At 37.5% G+C, this 19,527-nt stretch overlaps 1 protein-coding gene across 2 annotated transcripts in view; it reads left to right on the forward strand.

The window, feature by feature from the left end:
- The window catches only part of ARHGEF38 (Rho guanine nucleotide exchange factor 38), a 170,297-nt gene that overhangs the window by 84,703 nt on the left and 66,067 nt on the right, over nt 1–19,527 (forward strand). For both annotated transcript variants that reach the window (XM_032333060.1, XM_032333061.1), the window contains exons 4-5: nt 996–1,143; nt 14,232–14,249. In XM_032333060.1, coding sequence (XP_032188951.1) covers nt 996–1,143; nt 14,232–14,249 — 166 coding nt within the window. The remainder of the gene's footprint in view (nt 1–995; nt 1,144–14,231; nt 14,250–19,527) is intronic.

Raw genomic sequence — 19,527 nt, forward strand, 5'->3', positions numbered from 1 at the left:
AGAGAGTGGGGGGGGGGCAGGAGCAGAGGGAGAGAGTATCTCAAGCGGACTCAGCACCGAGCACAGAGTCCCACACACGGCTCAATCCCATGACCCTGAGATCACGATCTGCACTGAAACCAATAGTCAGACACCTAACCAAGTGCACCATCCAGGGGCCCTATCCAACTGAGTTTTAACAGACATAATGACTAATTCTTTCTATTATAACATATAAGGAAATATTTTATTTCCCTAAACTCCATTGCTTGCCTTTCAGAGAATCTCAGAAAACGTTCGTGCAAAAAATAGCAAAAAATAATTTACCTAGACCCTGAGATTTCACTTTCCATACCTCTAACAAATTGACAATCACTGCTCCATTTTGAGCATTTACTGTGTATGTACGGTACGCACACTACCCCTTTCATTTTTGTAATGACCCCCTGAAATTGAATCTGTTATTGTCCCCTGTTATAGGTGAGGAAACAGATTCAGAGAGGAAAAATAACGTGTCCAAATCATAACCTGTCCAAGTCTGTAGCACAGCCTGATCCAATCCCACACAGACTGATTCTAAGGTGTTGCTTTTAACCAGGCTCCTGCAGACCAGCCGGGTGCATAAATCACCTCTGAGAAAACCAGCTTTCTTTTGCTGCCTGTCTCCATTAAGTTCTTTATCCTTCATTTTGTAAAAGAAAGGAAGGAAGGGAAGAATGAGGGAGAAAAGACAGAAAGAAGGAAGGAAGGGGGGAAGGAAGGGGGGAAGGAAGGGGAAAGAGAAAGAAAAGGGGAGGAGGAAGGAACAGCAGGGGGGACTGGAGGGGAGGGGAGGGAACGGGAGGGGAAGAGAGAGACGGGAACGGAGGGATGTTGTCTACCCCTTCTGAGAAACCTGGGGGTAAAATGGAACGGATCCAACTTGCTAATACTGATCACATGGCCCAAGAATAAATATGTAGAGCGTCCTTTTGGTCTGACTTGACGTCATTTTGCCTTTGTCTTGCATTTATCAGGAGAAGTATTCTTGCGGATTAAAGGACCACTGGAAGAGATTTATAAAATCTACTGCTACCACCATGATGAGGCGCACAGCATACTGGAATCCTATGAAAAGGAAGAAGAGCTGAAGCAACATTTGAGCCACTGTATCCAGTCCTTAAAGTAAGGCTTTTTCAAACGATGATTTCCATGCCTAGCAGGGAACATTTTAACTGGATGTAGATGAAAGTTCCCACATAAATCCTACATTTGATGAAGCTTGCTGGGAGCTCTACTTTGTGTTCCCTTTATGAAAAGCTGACATGCCAGAAACCCTGATTGACTTTTTCCTGCCCCCCTCTGAGCATGACTAAAAATAACATCAGGGATGATTCGGGGCTCTGTAGAGAGAGAAAAATGCAATATCAAAAAATGAAATGTGGAAGAAAAAGCCCTTCTTAAAGCTGTTGTTACCTGCCTGCCCCCATGAGACAGCATTGGAACATGTAGAAAAATAAAGTTAGTGAAGGTCCCATGGCTCTCTGCATGGCTCTCCCCTTCCCTTAGATTCACTGTGGGGAAAGAGGAGAGATTGGTGAGGACAGGTCAGACCATGTTAGTTAATTTCAGAAGAATTAATCATGACTTCCTTCCTCATCCCTAAAGTCTTGGTGCTACATTATATATATATATATATTAATCTGGAAGAAACTATTCACTGTAAAAATCTGAAAAATATAAGGAAGCACAAATAAGATAAAAACCCTTGCTACTCCATGTATTAACTCTTTGCTTGACCATGTATTAATAACCACACCTGGCATTTTTTTTTCTGATTTTATTTATATGCATTAATTTGGACATGGGTTTGGGTTGATTCTTTTAGAAGAAATTGGCATCTTACTGTGTATATCGTGTTCTACCACATGCAGCTTAAAGCCAAAATTTCTGCCCTACTTCATTTCTTACCTAGTGGTTCCACTATAGTCTTTCATTTCTAAGGATTATTCATCATCAAAGATTAAACCAGAGAGAGCTGTGATATCTAAATCAAGGCATGCCAACCAGTCTGAGTGTCTAGCACATTCCACCTTTTAGAATCCTTTGTAGGGAGACAAAAATTGGGGTCCTAATGTGGCCCAAGAGAGTGGTAGCTGAATTAAAGTAAAATCAGGAGACTAAGTGAGACTACAGTATCTCCCCCTCCCCCCACCTTAGCCACAGGAGATATGTACCAAAACCTGCCAGTGGATGTCTGGAACTTGGAGACTACCAAACCCTGAATATACAAAGCTTTTTCCTATACATGCTGACAATTCAGAAAGAGGGCCATCTGTTTCTGGATCACGGCTGACTGCGGTAACTAAAACCCCCACAGACACGGGGACTCCTGGACTCCGGAAAATGTCTTTCCAAGCTAGCATCGAGACTGAAAGTGGATTTAAACAGGGCCCACAGAATTTTTAAGAATTAACTTTATCGCTTTCTATTGGTCATTAAGTTGTTGCAGTTCTTTACCCATTTTTGGTATCACGGAAAGGCATATATTTAAGTCATAAAATCACAAGCATCTATTTAGTGCTTCAGCTACACCAAGCATCATTCTGGGCACTGCACATACAAAAATAAATAAGAATTAGATACCTCCCACAAGGAACTTAACACGCCCAGGTAACTCTTAAAGATGGTAGGTGACAAGTAGCTCCAGCTCATTATTTCTTCACTATTAGCAGCTTAGTTCAGTGTTAGAAATCAGTTCAGAGAAACTTTAAGTTTAAAGCTGTATCCACCTTAATAAATTCCTGTATTAGGACCAACATCTAAATATACGGATAACTATTTTCCTATGGAGAAAAAAACGATGTTATCCTGGGTATGAATGAATGTTTCCTACCTTAGTCTAGTGGCAAGATCTGATCCAAGAAAAGTTTCTCCTGAGCCGTTCTCCTTCTTCAGTTTCTAGAATTAAAAGAGAGAAACCTCACAACAAGTGCACAGCGAGCACCTTTGGCCATCACTCCAACTACAACCTCGGGAATGGAGTTCCCTACCAGGAGCAGATGTAATTAATTTACTTTGGCATATGCTCCTAACAGTTGACCAAAAATGGAGCTGTCTGTTCAGTGGGGGTGAACACTGCTTTATTTTTATTAAGGATTTTGACTTCTAAGAGAAAGAAATAGACCCTGCCAGAGTATTCCTCTTGGCAATGTTGCCTAGTACCAACCCCCCTAAACGCAGCTAAAGGCAGAGGTGATTCTGAAACACCATGATGTCTCAGTTACCGAAAATGACTTTCAGACCTAATGACTTATTTGATCTTTCTCTGAAAGCCTTGAGTTATTGCCTTGGTGGATGTCCCAAATCTTGTGTATTCAGCACTATTCCAATTTTAGGGAATAATTTCAAGCACTAGAAGGTGCTAAGGTTTAGAGAGCACGAAATCCAAGCTAAGTAATATTGGCACAACTATTTCTTAAGGGAAAGAAAAATCAAAATAAAATAGCTTAAGTTAGAGCTATTTTCCCAAAAGTTGCCTTTCCATGAAAATGAAGTTGATGATGAATTGTACCGGTCTGCCTGAAAGCTGAGAGCAGAATTATTGACATTACTATAATACTGACCCCAATTGAGCTAAGCCTTAAATTCTGAGAAACAGGTTTTTAAACAGGTTTATAGGCCAAAGAGAGTCTGGAACACCCCAAGGGCTTGGCTTCCCTTGCCAAGTAATCAGTCAAAGCTATTACTGTGGCTCTGCCTTTTCCTTGTGGCTAAATAATGGAGCCTGAGTGCACAGTTGCCAATTTCTAATGAATATTAGGTGTGGCCTCCATTTTCTACTGTGCAAAGGGATAATGGAACAACAGGGTTTGAAGCAGTATTCATGAGAGAGGTGGCTTCAGGTCTCAGAAGTTAAAGCAGATTTTTAAAGCGACTTAGGTTGCATTTGAATTAAAATTAAAATGTTTATTGAGGGCCTAATAAATATTTATTAGGAGTGCTAGATAATGTTTAAAAAAATATTTATGTATGTATGCATAGTTCTCACCTCCTAGGAACACACCTTCTACTTGGGTAGATAAACAGAACCACCTGAAAAGTTTAATAACAATACCAGGGTTAATTTAAATAACACACCAGAAGCTGTCATGGTGAAGTTCAAGACTAATTTCCAAAAGGAGGGAAGAGAGATTTCCTGGTTCTGTAACAGACTTGAGTTCATAACCTTTGGCTATTCTTTGAAGCCCATTATCTTTCAAAAGAAAAAAATAATACTTGTATCTAGAAAATAATTTTGAATCCCTTTGAAACATTAGGACAGCGTTTCTTGGTGTATGATGTCCGCTGTGTCAGATCCATAGGGATGTGTATTAAAAGTACAGATTCCTATGCTCTGCTCCAGACACTCCCCGCTCCCAGCAAAAAAAGGAAAAAAGAAAAAAAAGGGGGGAGGAAAGGACTGCTAGGATCCAGTCCAAGAAGCTACATATTAGCTATATACTAACAAACACCCTCAGGTGATTTGGATACATATTTAGGTAATGAACCACTTCAGAAAAAGAAATTAGGACTTACTAGCAGCTTTCCCTGAAGCGCTAGACCTTCTTCACGCCTATAGATAGATCTAAGCAGTAGTTTCAGGGTTTGGAAACCTTAAGAAAGAAAAGACTAAAACTCTCTAGAAGCACAATATCACATCTGCATCTGTAGCCTGCAAACTGGAAATCTGCAAGTTTTTGTTTATTCAACAAAGAGCATTTACAGATTCTTATTAGTGACCCCTAAGATTGCATGAAAATACTATTAATATAGTCTCTAAATTTATGGAAGTCATTTACTAAAGCTCTAGTTACTTTGCCTCTTTGGGGTTATTTAAGGCTTCTGATCTGTATGAGGAAAATGAAAAACAGAATAGCTATAAATGCAAGTATAACTATAATTAGAATAGCTTGTCTGCTACCTCCGTTTTCTGTTTTTCTAGGTATAAATACCATCAAATCCCCGCTGTCTTTCAGAGACCCTAGAGATCTGTTTATTTTGTAATAATTAAAGAGCAAAGGGTCTTTTCCAAGTTTTGTTTTGTTTGTTTGTTGTTTTTGTTTTTCTTTCTTTCTTTCTTTCTTTCTTTCTTTTTTGTAGTTGGAAGACGCATTTCTAGCTTTATGTTTCATTGTTATAAATTTATATACATTTTTCTTCTTCCTAACCAAAGCCACTATCCCCAGGAGGAAAACTAACTTCTAGTCATCTGGGTGCTTTGGCTGTTTGTTCCTTTGACTACTATAGCTTCTCCATTCAGAAGGAAGGTGAAAGCTCACCCAACACAGAACTTAAAGGAATAGAGTTCAATTTGTTCACATTTTATATTTCTTGATGTTATTCTAATGGAATGTTCCAAATAAAAATTAAAATAATTTCTGGATTTTTTTTCAATTCCTTATTATGTGGCACCGTATTTGAACAAAACTATAATCATTAAGAAATAGCTACATAGAAATGTGTTTCTTGTAAGTCAAATGATAATGAGCCCATGAAGGTAAGAGGTGTGGTTGTGGTTATATGGTTGCTTTCCCCATAAAAGGGTAAATGGAAACAATTTAACTTTCTTCTTCCTGAATTGTCCTTGTCTGGGGCTCAGTTCTAGAAAGTTTCAGCCTAAAAGGGATACTTTAAAAAAAAAAAAAAGATGAGCAAATAGGAGACATTATAATGTAATAGTACTATGCCATTACTCCAACAGGCTTTCCCTGTTGGAAAACCTCTGAAGTTCCTTTTTGTAAAATGCTATACTAACATTAAACACTATGCTAATTTATGTCACAGTATTTGTTTTTATTTGGTTAAAATAAATAAATAGAGGAGAAAAAAAAAGTCTATGTCTTCTTTAGGAGGTAAAAGAACAATCTTTTCTTTCAACTTCAAATTTTGTGTTTTGGCTGCAAAATGATCACGTTGTTTACTTGTTTGCTTCCATAGAAAAATGCATTTATATTTGTTTTCAACTTCTCCCACAATTTTCTGATCTATGATCTATAGAGCATACTGGGAAAATGAAATTCCTCAGTAGGAGACAGAAATTGAAGCAAAAATGTGAGCTTAAATGTTATGAGTGGAAGGAAATACTGGTTCAGGGATAGTGGTGACACAATCCTTTTCATAGAAGTGTTCTTCAAACAGCCTTGAATAATTGCCTAAAATGATAGTAGTCACTGATTTTTTAAAAATTAGAATTCTTTGCTTGATTCCAACAAGGAAGTCTTAGAGTCAGCAGAACCTAGTTATTTTGAGGTATCTAGGAATCCATTCACGTAAGATATCTGAAGAGTGAAGGAATACTTGCTTTCCATACATATATACCATTGTTTTCTACGTATATAGAGCACTGGGATTTTTTCAAACTTTTTTTTTTTTTTAAAGATTTTATTTATTTATTTGTCAGAGAGAGAGCACAAGCAGGCAGAGTGGCAGGCAGAGGCAGAGAGAGATGCAGGCTCCCTGCTGGACAAGGAGCCCGATGTGGGACTCGATCCCAGGACCCTGGGATCATGACCTGAGCCGAAGGCAGCAGCTTAACCCACTGAGCCACCCAGGCATCCCTCAAACTTTTTAAGTCCATTAAAATTTATGGAATTCAACATAGGTATTTATCGTGGATTTTCTTCTCAATCATTGAAAATGAAAACACCATCTACTATCATGAGATAGGATGATAATATTTTTATATTGAAAATATTCATTGTATTCTAAAAGACTAGGAACCAAATTCAAAGTAATCAAGTTATTAATACATATGATAACTTCATCTCTTTATAGCCATATGAAGCTATCTTATATCTATATCTTATATATATATATCTATTATATTATAATGCTTATAATAAGCATTATCTTATTTTATTTTATTTTATGTTTTTGAGAGAGAGAGAGCAGAAGAGAGAATGGGGGGGGGGAGAGAAGAAGACTCCCCACTCAACAGGGAGCCTGAAGTGGGGCTCGATCCCAGGACCCTGGGATCATCACCTGAGCATATGGGACATGCTTAGTCAACTGAACCACCCAGACACCCCCATATGAAGCTTTTAGAAAAAAACTCCTATCTCCTTTATGTCTAAAATTTAACTTGAATAATTCCAACTTTTTTTTTACTCTTAATTGCTTAATTTGACTAATAAGTTTGGCCAAATGCAAATTCTCTTACCAAATACCAATCATTTTTCAGGTGCTGAAGCTACAGCAGAGAACAGAGCAAGCATATATCCTTGCCCTCATTCAGATGGGGAGCAGAGTGATAGAAAATAAATGAAATAAGTATATAGTATATAAAAAGTGACAGTGTTAAAGAGAGAAATAAAGCGGGAAATAAGGATAAAAAGTAGTGTAAGAGGCAAGGCATAATTTAAAAAAAAAAAAATTGGTCCAGGAAGGTTTTATTGGGAAGAAACCTTTGAGCAAAGACCTGAAGGAGGTAAGGAATGCACAGTATTGATACCCAAGAGAAGAGTAGCCAGACAGAGGAACAAGTGCCAAGACCTGAAGGGCAGGAGCCTGTCTTCAGACTTTTATAAGAGCAAGGAGTCCTACATGGTTGCCATAGTTTGGGGGACTTTGTGAACAATGGGGAATGCAGTAGAGAAGAAATCAAAGAAGAGATAGATCTTGTTGCTCTGAAAGGACATTCATTGTACTTGAGTAAAATGGAAGCCAAGAAACCCAGCCATGGTTAGTGAAAGCTTTTGTGGGAATTATCTTATTGAACTGGTGAATTGTTTATAACCTACATTAACACTGTGTACAGAAATTTTCTGTAGTGCTTGATGGCCATTTCCTGCAAGTGATTTATACTTTACTTTGTAGTCTTGTACTATGTTTTTCTTTCTTTTTTACAATTTATTTTTAATCAATTAATTATTTATTTTTATTAACATATATTGTATTATTTGCTTCAGTGGTACAGGTCTATGAATAATCAGTCTTACACGATTCACAGTACTCGCCATAGCATATACCCTCCCCAATGCCCATAACCCAGCCACCCCATCCCCCCTCTCTCCACCCCCCAGGGACCCTCAGTTTGTTTCCTGAGATTAAGGGTCACTTATGGTTTGTCTCTCTCCCTGGTCCCATCTTGTTTCATTTTTTTTTCCCTCCCTCCCCTCCATGAACCCCACCTTGTCTCTCAATTTCCTATCAGAGAGATCATATGATATTTGTCTTTCTCTGATTGACTTATTCATTTAGCATAACAGCTTCTAGTTCCATCCACATCATGTAGTTGCATCCATATCGTTGCAAATGGCAAGATTTCAGTTTTTGATGGCTGCATAGTATTCCATTCTGTATACACATACATGTACACATACATATATATATTATACACACACACACACACACACACACACACTCTACATCTTTTTTTATCTGTTGATGGACATCTAGGTTATTTCCATAGTTTGGCTATTGTGGACATTGCTGCTATAAACATTCAGGGGCACATGCCCCTTCAGATCGCTACATTTGTATCTTTAAGGTAAATACCCAGTAGTGCAATTTCTGGGTTTAGGGTAGCTCTATTTTCAACTTTTGAGGAACCTCCATGCTGTTTTCCAGAGTGGCTGCATCAGCTTGCATTCCCACCAACAGTGTAGGAGGGTTTCCCTTTCCCCACATCCTTGCCAACATCTGTCATTCCTGACTTGTTAATTTTAGCCATTTTGACTGGTATGAGGTGGTATCTCATTATGGTTTTGATTTGTATTTCCCTGATGCCAAGTGATACTAAGCACATTTTCATGTGTCTGTTGGCCATCTGGATGTCTTCTTTGCAGAAATGTCTGTTCATGTCCTCTGCCCATTTCTTGATTGGATTATTTGTTCCTTGGATGTTGAGTTTGATAAGTTCTTTATAGATTTTGGATACTAGCCTTTTATCTGATATGCCATTTGCGAATATCTCCTCCCATTCTGTCAGTTGTCTTTTGATTTTGTTGACTCTTTTCTTTGCTGTGCAAAAGCTTTTGATCTTGATGAAGTCCCAATAGTTCATTTTTACCCTTGGTTCCCTTGCCTTTGGTGATGTTCCTAGGAAGAAGTTGCTGTGGTTGAGATCAAAGAGGTTGCTGCTTGTGTTCTCCTCAAGGATTTTGATGGATTCCTGTCTCACGTTGAGGTCTTTCATCCATTTTGAGTCTATTTTTGTGTGTGGTATAATGAAATACTTCAATTTCATCCCTCTGCATGTGACTGTCCAATTTTCCCAACACCATTTTTTGAAGAGACTGTCTTTTTTCCATTGGACATTCTTTCCTGTTTTGTCAAAGATTAGTTGACCATAGACTTGAGGGTCCATTTCTGGGCTCTTTATTCTGTTCCATTGATCTATGTGTCTGTTTTTGTACCTGTACCATACTGTCTTGATGATTACAGCTTTGTTTTCTTTTTTTAAAATTTATTTATTTTTTAAAAAGATTTTATTTATTTATTTGACAGACAGAGATTACAAGTAGGCAGAGAGGCAGGCAGAGAGAGAGAGAGAGGAGGAAGCAGACTCCCTGCTGAACAGAGAGCCCAATGCGGGGCTCGATCCCAGGACCCCAGGATCACAATCTGAGCTGAAGGCAGAGGCTTTAACCCACTGAGCCACCCAGGTGCCCCCCCCTTTTTTTAAATTTAAATTTTATTTTTTCAGTGCTCCAAGATTCATTGTTTATGCACCACACCCAGTGCTCCATGCAATACATGCCCTCCTTAATACCCACCACCAGGCTCACCCATCCGCCCACCCACTTCCCCTCCAAAACCCTCAGTTTGTTTCTCAGAGTCCACAGTCTCCCATGGTTTGTCTCCCCCTCTGATTTCCCCCAATTTACTTTGATTACAGCTTTGTAACAGACCTTGAAGTCTGGAATTGTGATGTCACCAACATTGGTTTTCTTTTTCAACATTCTTCTGGCTATTCGAGGTCTTTTCTGGTTCCATATACATTTTAGGATTATTTTTCCATTTCTTTGGAAAAAATTGATGGTATTTTGATAAGGTTTGCATTAAATGTGTAGATTGCTTTAGGTAGCAATCTACCTAAACATTTTCACAATATTTATTCTTCCAAGCCATGAGCATGAAACGCTTTTCCATTTCTTTGTGTCTTCCTCCATTTCATTCATGAATATTTTCTAGTTTTCTGAGTAGATTCTTTGCCTCTTTGGTTAGGTTTATTCCTAAGTATCTTATGGTTTGGGTGCATTGTAAATGGAATCGACTCCTGAATTTCTCTTTTTCTGTCTTGCTGTTGCTGTATAGAAATGCAACTGATTTATGTGCATTGATTTTATATCCTGACACTTTACTGAATTCCCATACAAGTTTTAGCAGTTTTAGAGTGGAGTGGAGTCTTTTCGGTTTTCCACGTAAACTATCATATCATCTGCAAAGAATGAGAGTTTGACTTCTTCTTCAGTGATTCAGATGCCTTTAATTTCTTTTTGTTGACTGATTGCCAAGGCTAGGACTTCTAGTACTATGTTGAATAACAGTGATGATAGGGGACATCCTTGCCATGTTCCTGACCTTAGGGGGAAAGCTCTCAGTTTTTCCCCATTGAGAATGATATTCTCTGTGGGTTTTTCATAGATGGCTTCGATGATATTGAGGAATGTACCCTCTATCCCTACACTGTGAAGAGTTTTGATCAAGAAAGAATGCTGTACTTTGTCAAATGCTTTTCCAGCATCTATTGAGAGTATTGTATGGTTTTTGTCCTTTCTTTTATTAATATATTGTATCACATTGATTGATTTACAAATGTTGAATCAACCTTGTAGCCCAGGAATAAATCCCACTTGGTTGTGGTGAATAAGCCTTCTAATATACTGTTGGATCCTATTGGCTAGTATTTTGGTGAGAATTTTTGTATCCATGTTCATCAAGGATATTGGTCTGTAATTCTCCTTTTTGATGGGGTCTTTGTCTGTTTTAGGATCAAGGTAATGCTGGCTTCATAAAATGAGTTTGGAAGTTTTCCTTCCATTTCTATTTTTTGAAACAGTTTCAGGAGAATGGGTATTAATTCTTCTTTAAATATTTGGTAGAATTCCCCTGGGAAGTCATCTGGCCCTGGGCTCTTGTTTGTTGGGAGATTTTTGATGACTGCTTCAATCTCCTTACTGGTTATGGATCTGTTCAGGTTTTCTATTTCTTCCTGGTTCAGTTTTGGTAGTTTATATGTGTCTAGGAATGCATCCATTTCTTCCAGATTGTCAAATTTGCTGGTGTATAGTTGCTCATAATATGTTCTTGTAACTGTTTGTATTTCTTTGGTATTGGTTATGATCTCTCCTCTTTCATTTATGATTTAATTAATTTGGGTCCTTTCTCTTTTCTTTTTGATAAGTCTGGCCAGGGATTTATCAATCTTATTAATTCTTTCAAGGAACCAGCTCCTAGATTTGTTGATCTGTTCTACTCTTCCTTTGGTTTCTGTTTCATTGATTTCTGCTCTGATCTTTTTTCTTTTTCTCTTGCTGGGTTTAGGCTTCTTTGCTGTTCTTTCTCCACATCCTTTGGATGTAGGGTTAGGTTGTATACTTTAGACCTTTCTTGTTTCTTGAGGAAGGCTTGTATGGCTATATACTTTCCTCTCAGGACTGTCTTTGCTGTGTCCCACAGATTTTGAACAGTTGTGTTTACATTTTCATTTGTTTCCAGGAATTTTTTCAATTCTTCTTTAATTTTGACCCATTCCTTCATTACTAGGATGTTCCTTAGCCTCCATGTTTTTAAGTTCTTTCCAACTTTCCTCCTGAGGTTGATTTATAGTTTCAAAGCATTGTGGTCTGAAAATATACAGGGAATTACCCCAATCTTTTGATACAGGTCGAGACCTGATTTGTGATCCAGGATGTGATCTATTCTGGAGAATGTTCCATGTGCTCTAGAGAAGAATGTGTATTCTGTTGCTTTGGGATGGAATGTTCTGAATATATCTGTGATGTCCATCTGGTCCAGTGCATCATTTAAGGCCTTTATTTCCTTGTTAATCTTTTGCTTGGGTGATCTGTCCATTTCAGTGAAGGGGGTGTTAAAGTTCCCTCCTATTATTGTATTATTGTTGAAGTGTTTCTTTGATTTTGTTATTAATTGGTTCATATAATTGGTTGCTCCCATGTTAGGGGCATAGATATTTAAAATAGTTATATATTGTTTTTGGACACACCCTTTAAGTATGATATAGTATCCTTCCTCATCTCTTATTATAGTCTTTGTCTTTAAATCTAATTTATCTGATATAAGGATTACCACCCCAGCTTTCTTGTGATGTCCATTAGCATGGTAAATTGTTTTCTACCCCCTCACTTTAACTCTGGAGGTGTCTTTGGGTCTAAAATTTATTTATACACTTGATTTTGGTATATTTGGTCTGTTAGAAGAAACTGTCTCCCAAAATTTTAAAGAAAGAAAAACTTGTGTATATACAAAAATAAGAGCAAACACACTGGAGGGTTAGAATATGACTGTAAAGATGAAAATTTAAAAATTCTAAAAAGGAATAAATAAGTTTGTTGAAAAAAAGAAAGAGGAAGGAATGTGATCAGATTGGAGACTAGAACAAAGCCTGTGCTAGATTTAGAATATATTTTGATCTGTTAGAAGAAACTGTATCCCAAAAATTTAAAGAAAAAAAAACAACCCTATGTGTATGCAAAAAATAAGGTTAAATACAATGAAGGGATAGAATATGAATATAACAATGAAATTTTTAAAAGACTTTTAAAAAGTTATTGATGAGATAAAATAGTTTCAAAACATTAATAGGAAAGAAGAGAAATTTAAAAAATAAATTAAGAAAAAAATAAAATTTAAATAACTTTGGAAGACTAAAGAGTCCTGGGAAAAATGTCATGAATTCTATGTGCCATATTCCCGTAGTTCTGAAGTTTTGCAGTTCTCATTGGTGAGCTTGGTCTTGGCTGAATGTTCTTGTTGATCTTCTGGGGGAGGGGCCCATTGCAGTGATTCACGATGTCTTTGCCTGAGGCGGAATTGCACTGCTCTTGCCAGGGGTCAGGCTAAGTAATCTGCTCCTGTTTGCTTTTGGGAGCTTTTGTTCCCTGAATGCTTTCCCTGCAGGTGTGGAGGATGGGAATGAAAACTGCAGCTTTCCAGTCTCTGGCCCTGGAGGAGATGAGAGAACAGGTACCCACTCCTCAGTGTGCCATCAGAGGAAAGCAGTCAATCCCTCCCATTTCCCTGGTCACCAGCCATACTCTGTGCTCACCTGGCTTGTGACTGAGCATTTCTATCTCTGGCACACAAACCCATTTGCAGTCTCCAAACCCAACAGTTTCCTGCAATGCGCTCCTACACCACCATTCCTCCTGGAAGAGGAAGGAGGGGGTCTCCCCATATCTGCCATTTATGGGGACCCTGCTTGAAGAGCAGTGGCCCTGCTGTGCCTCGGATCATGGTTTAAGGTCACCCTGAGCCGAGAGCCCCTCCTCAGCTCCCTTTTTGCAGCTGACTTCCCTGCTCCAGTACCAGAGAGCTCAGCCACACTCAGGCACCCCTGGTCTTTCTGTGACCTATGAGTCCTGAGACCACACTGTCCCCATGAGGGCTCCACCCCCACCCCACTTAGCCTCTGGAGTGATGTCCCTCAGTGGAGAAGACTTTTAAAAGTTCCAGTTTTGTGCCCAGCTGCTCAACTACTTTCCAGGAGCCAGTCCCTCCCCCCATGGTCTATCTTCCTGTATGTCACCTGGGATACACTTCTCCACACATCCTACCTTCCAGAAAGTGGTCACTTTTCTTTTCCTAGAATTGCTGCTCTTTTTCTCTTCAATCTGCTGTTGAGTTTGTTCAGAATGGTTTGATAACTATCTAGCTGAACTCCTGGGACCCTATGATATTTAGGTCTTCTACACCTCAGCCATCTTGCTCCTCCCCCAGTCTTGTACTATATTTAACAGATTCTCTTTTTCATGAAGTAAACAAAAACTGGTGTTTAAATCCATTTTCACATAATCAAAATCAATAGTTCTGTAAACTGAATCCATAGTTTCTAACCCTATATTGAGTGTGAAACAAAGATGGTGTAAACATGCTACAGATAAAGTTTTAGAGATATGATTATAAAATAATGAAACCAATTCTATAAAACATTCATGGAAAATAACTTTTTATTTTATGTAGTAAAAATTTGAAAGTTTTATAATGTTTGCATATTACTTCAAATATGCAGATTTACATTAATTTGCTTCTCTCCTCCTTTCTTTCAGGAACATATACATGCAAGAGTAAGTATTTTTGTTTTAATAATAGAAATCAAATGTAACGATAATGAGAGGGTGGGGGATGGGTAACTGGGTGAAGGGCATTAAGGAAGTCACTTGAATTAATGAACACTGGCTGTTAAAAGCAACTGACGAATCACTGAGTTCTACCTCTGAAATTAGTAATACACAATATATTAATTAAATTGAATTTAAATAAAACATTTTTTTTAAAAGGTCATGGGGGGAAAACCTGTTGAGTATTTTCAAAATTTAGAATTTTTTTTTACAATTATGTTTATTGCTTTTAATACATTATTTCCAATTTGTCTGAGGTGATTGTACATATTAAATTATCTCATGTATTTTACAAAATGTTTTAAAAGAATCCTGGGTTACAATTTATTTAAATCACAAGTTTGCTGATGCCAGGAACTCTTTAGGAACTGCTCAACATACATATGCTAAGCAATCGTAATGTGTCCAAAAACACACCTTCTTAAGAATGACATTAGACTTAAAAAAAAAAATCTCAGATTAATACCATAATGTTTTTGAAATTTCTGTAGATTAATGTACAAAAGAAAAGATTCTTCATGCATTATGACAAATATTGTGTTTCTTCTAATTTGGACTCATGATTCAAAAAGAAAAAAATCAAACATTCATATATAATATGTTTAAAATATTAAAACAAAATAACTTGTTGTTAAGACAATATAGAAATTATTAAAATTAGCACACATAGACATACAGTCTGGAAGACATCCGTTTTTATAGAAGGGAAAGCATGTCTTGTCTAATACTGAAAAGATGGAATTGGCTTAAATATAAACTCAAATTTACCAGGACTTGAAAAAATGCACATATTTGGCTTAGCACGGTCAGCAGTAATCTAAACAATAATCAGCCTGAGTTCCCAGCCTGTGTGTTTGCTTGTTTACATGTCTTTATGTGTGTACGTGCTTCTGTATTCTAAACTCCCAAAACTGTACATGAGGAAATAAAAAACCCACAAAATAAAAGTATATTAACTTAAGCTGTAAATACCTGTCATTCATGCTTTGTTGCACAGCAACCATGAGGAAAGACAGAATTCCAGAAGTGAGGTGCAGAACCAGGCATCCATCAGACAGGGGCTAGAGAAGTTAGTTTTTGACATACCAGCAAGGCACAGGCACCAAAAAGGCACCCAGTTCTTTCACTTTATAGTCTTTTCTTTCAAAAGAAAAAAAAAAAATATATATATATATATAATTAATATATTTTAATTAAACAAAAAAATTATATATATATATATATATATATATATATATATATATATATAATCTCCTATAGTGTGAACAGATGTAAATTGTTTTGTTTAATGAGTTCCAGATTCTGAGACCACGGAATCTGAAAACCCGCATAATGGAAGAGGGCCTTTGTCCTTTCACACGCTGGGATCTTCCTGGTTTCTCTTCTTTGATAGCTGGTAGGGTTGGACGGGGTGGGGAGAGGGCTGTCTCATTAAAAAGCCTGTGCCCATGGCATTGTGCCGAGGACGGGAGATTCACACAGAAGAACTATGTGAATTACCAAAGAACTTCTTATGCTACAAATTCTGCTCAGGCTTCTTTTCCTAAAGCTTAAGTCTTTATAACCAAAAGACCAGAGCGAGAGAGAGATTCAGAGCAGAGTGAGAGATTCTTTTAATACAGTTAGCATACACAGCTCCTACAACAAACAGTACATTGTATCGAGATACTTGCTTAAAAAATGGCACTAGCTTTAGGACAGTCCCGCTGCGTGGAAGTTAGCAGGCTTTGGATGCCCCCTCTAGTCTATTTCTATACATCAAGACCGGGAAAAGAGGACGAACGATCACAGCGTGGGGCTGGATGCACATCAAAGCCACACTCGCCGTGCGTTCTTTTCCTTCCAGCTTCTCTCGCTCTGGTCACGAGGCGCACATGCTGCTACATGAAAGGGTAAAACGCAGTGTCAAGTGATTTGTAATTGTTTGGCTCCTTAGCAGCTAAAGCCAGGAATAGTGTGGCCGGAAGTGCATTTAGGAAATGTGGCATTTTAAATGCCTCAAAAAAAAAATTCCTTACTTATGGGAATGGAAAATTGGGTGTGGGTTCCTTTTTATTACTATTATTATTATTATTATTATTTTTACAATCTACATTTTTTTAAAAATACAGAAAAAGACAAAGATGTTTCTAATTTCTAAAATGTTTATTTTGAATTATAATCTTATGTAAACATCAAAGACAGTACTGAAGGGACAAGAATCCTAGAATCCTGCACCAAAAAGTCCCAGAAAAGCATTTGATACAAGTCCCATGTTCTAAAGCAAGAAAAACTCAACTATTCTAAATTTAACTCTCTCCAGAAATCTGTGTTTCATCTTTATGCTTTTACACTTTTTTATATGTATTCTCTGTCTTGACCAGATACTCCCACCTTTGGAGTCAGGATTTCTATTGATCCCAAAATATTATTTCTGCCTTCTTAAGCTTATAATTTTTAAATTATTAAAGAAACACTGAGAAATATAGAAAATCAAAATGAAGATGGTGAAGACAATCAGTAGTCACATTCCAGAGTTAACTATTGTAACATTTCATGAATCCCTCATTTCACTGCAATTTTTTTCTATACACACACATGCACACACACACATGCACACACATACACGCATATGTGCACACACGTGTGTGTTGGCTAACATAAGACTGCTATGTATTTCCTGTATGTCAAGTTACTACCTCATTCATCAGTATATCATGGACACATTCCTGTGTCGGTAAACGAATCCACATTGCTTTATGACTGCATAATATTTTATCTGATGTATATACCATAATTTGGTTTACCAAACCCTTATAGATACTTGAATGATGTCTTTCTGGCCTGTAAAGATTGATGTTATGTGTTTATTCTTATAAATGATCTTTGTACAATAACTTGATTTTCTTAGAATGAGTTTCTAAAAGTGGAATTGCTAGATCAAAGGGCTTTTGATACTGCCAGAAAATTTAAGCTTTTGATACTGCCAGAAAATTTAAGCTAATTTTTAGTCCCACTGACTGTATATGATTTTTCCATTTATCTCCTATTTGCCAGCCCTAGAAACAATTAATATGTTTATCTTTACTACCTGTGGCAACGCAGAAGGCTTAAAATATTATTGTATTGTGTTAACTTTCATTAATAATAATCTTGAGCATTTTTCATGTATGATTAACCATTTGCATTTCCCTCTAATGGACTGCCTTTTTTATTGATTACTTTCATTGAGATGTTCATCTTTTTCTAATTGATTGATAGTGCCTTTTTAATTAGCAAGTATATTAACACTTTTTCTGTCTTATATGCTTCTAGCTTGTCATTTGACTTTTAACATAGTTTATGGCTGCTTTTGTTTTTATCTGTATAGTATCAGAGAGCTAAAATTTTTTTAAGATTTTATTTTTTATTTATTTGAGAAAGACAGAGGACACATGCCTGAGCGGGGTGGGCGGGGGGAGAGAAGAGGGAGAAGCAGGCTTCCCACTGAGCAAGGAGCCCAATGCGGGCCTCGATCCCCTCGATCACCCAGACTGTGACCTGAGCAGGAGGCAGACGCTTAACCGACTGAACCACCCAGCCACCCTTTACAGAGCTTGAATTTCAAAATACATTTATCACTTTTTCCTACTATGGCTTTTAGATATTGTGTCCTGCTTAAAAATTCCAGGATTGGTTTTTTTTTTATTTTTTTATTTTTTTTATTTTTTTATTTGACAGAGAGTGAGAGAGAACACAAGCAGGCAGAGCAGCAGGCAGAGGGAGAGGGAGAAGCAGGCACCCTACCAAGCAAGGAGCCCGACATGGGGTTTGATCCCAGGACCCTGGGATCATGACCCGAGCCGAAGGCAGTTGCCCAACCAACTGAGCCACCCAGGCACCCCTCCAGGATTGTTTTAAAGTGTAATTCCTGTTTCCTTCAACTTGTATAGTTTCATTTTTAACAATTAGATCTTTGATCTATACAGAAATTATTTTGACGTAAAGAATTTATTTTTGTTATTTTCTTCTTTATGACTAGATAATATCTCAACACCTGATATTGAACAATTCAGTTTTTACAGAGTAGGAATGTGATATTTACTTAATTTTTATACATACTTGTATTTATTTCTTGATTTTCTATTTTGTGCTACTCTTCTGTCCATATATATACCCACACAAAACGGCTTTCATTTCTGCAGCTTTATATTTTAATATAAGATATACCTACAGTTGACCCTAAAAACAACATGGGGTTGGGGTGCTGACCCCCATGCAATTGAAAAGGCATGTATAACTTTTGACTCCCTCAAAACTTTACTAATATCCTGCTGTTGACCAGAAGCCTTACTGAGGACCTAATAAATTAACACACATATTGTAAGTTATATGTATTACATACTGTGTTCTTACAATAAATTAAGTTAAAGAAAAGAAAGTGTTACTAAGAAAATCATAAGTGGGGGGAGCTTGGGTGGCTAAGAGGCCAACTCTTGATTCTGGCTCAGGTCATGGTTTCAGGGTCTTGGGATCTAGCCCCTTGTGAAGCTCTAAGCTCACTGTGGAGTCTGCTTGAGGATTCTTTCTCCCTCTGTCCTTCCCCGCAGAGCACATGCTCGCTCGCTCTCTCTCTCTCTAAAATAAGTAAATAAATCTTTATAAACAAACAAAAAAACCCAAAATCATAAGGAAGAGGAAATATACTCAGTCCTGTGCCATATTTATTGAAAAAACATCCGTGTATGAGTAGCCGTGCAGTTCAAATCCATGTTCAAGGTTCAAATGTAATCTCAGCTCAATATTCTTCCTGTTCAGAATTTTCTTGAATATTTTTGCATGTTTCCTCCTTAAAAATCTTTGTGTTTTTATAAAATTATATGTGCCATGGTTTAAAAAGCCAAATCGTGGGGCACCTGTGTGATTCAGTTGGCTCAGCGTCCTGGGGTCCAGCCTTGCTTTGAGCTCCCTGCACAGTGGAGACTCTGCTTCTCCCTCTCGCTCTGCTGCTCCCTGCCCCATTTGTTCTCTCTCTCAAAGAACAAAATTAAAAAAAAAAAAAAAAGTTCCACAGGATTAAGAAAAATAGCAGTCCCCTCTTCTCTTACCTGCTTCTAAAGGACATAAGCATTTTCACACCTTTTTGTTAATATTTTGGTACTTATCTACATATTTGGCTTTCCCTTTTTAGGTATTATATTTTGACTTCCCCTATGGAACACAAGAATTTATCTCTCTCCCTATGCCATCCCCACTACACACACAC

This window comes from Mustela erminea, chromosome 2, assembly GCF_009829155.1.
Source record: "Mustela erminea isolate mMusErm1 chromosome 2, mMusErm1.Pri, whole genome shotgun sequence".
Taxonomy (NCBI): Eukaryota; Metazoa; Chordata; class Mammalia; order Carnivora; family Mustelidae; genus Mustela; species Mustela erminea.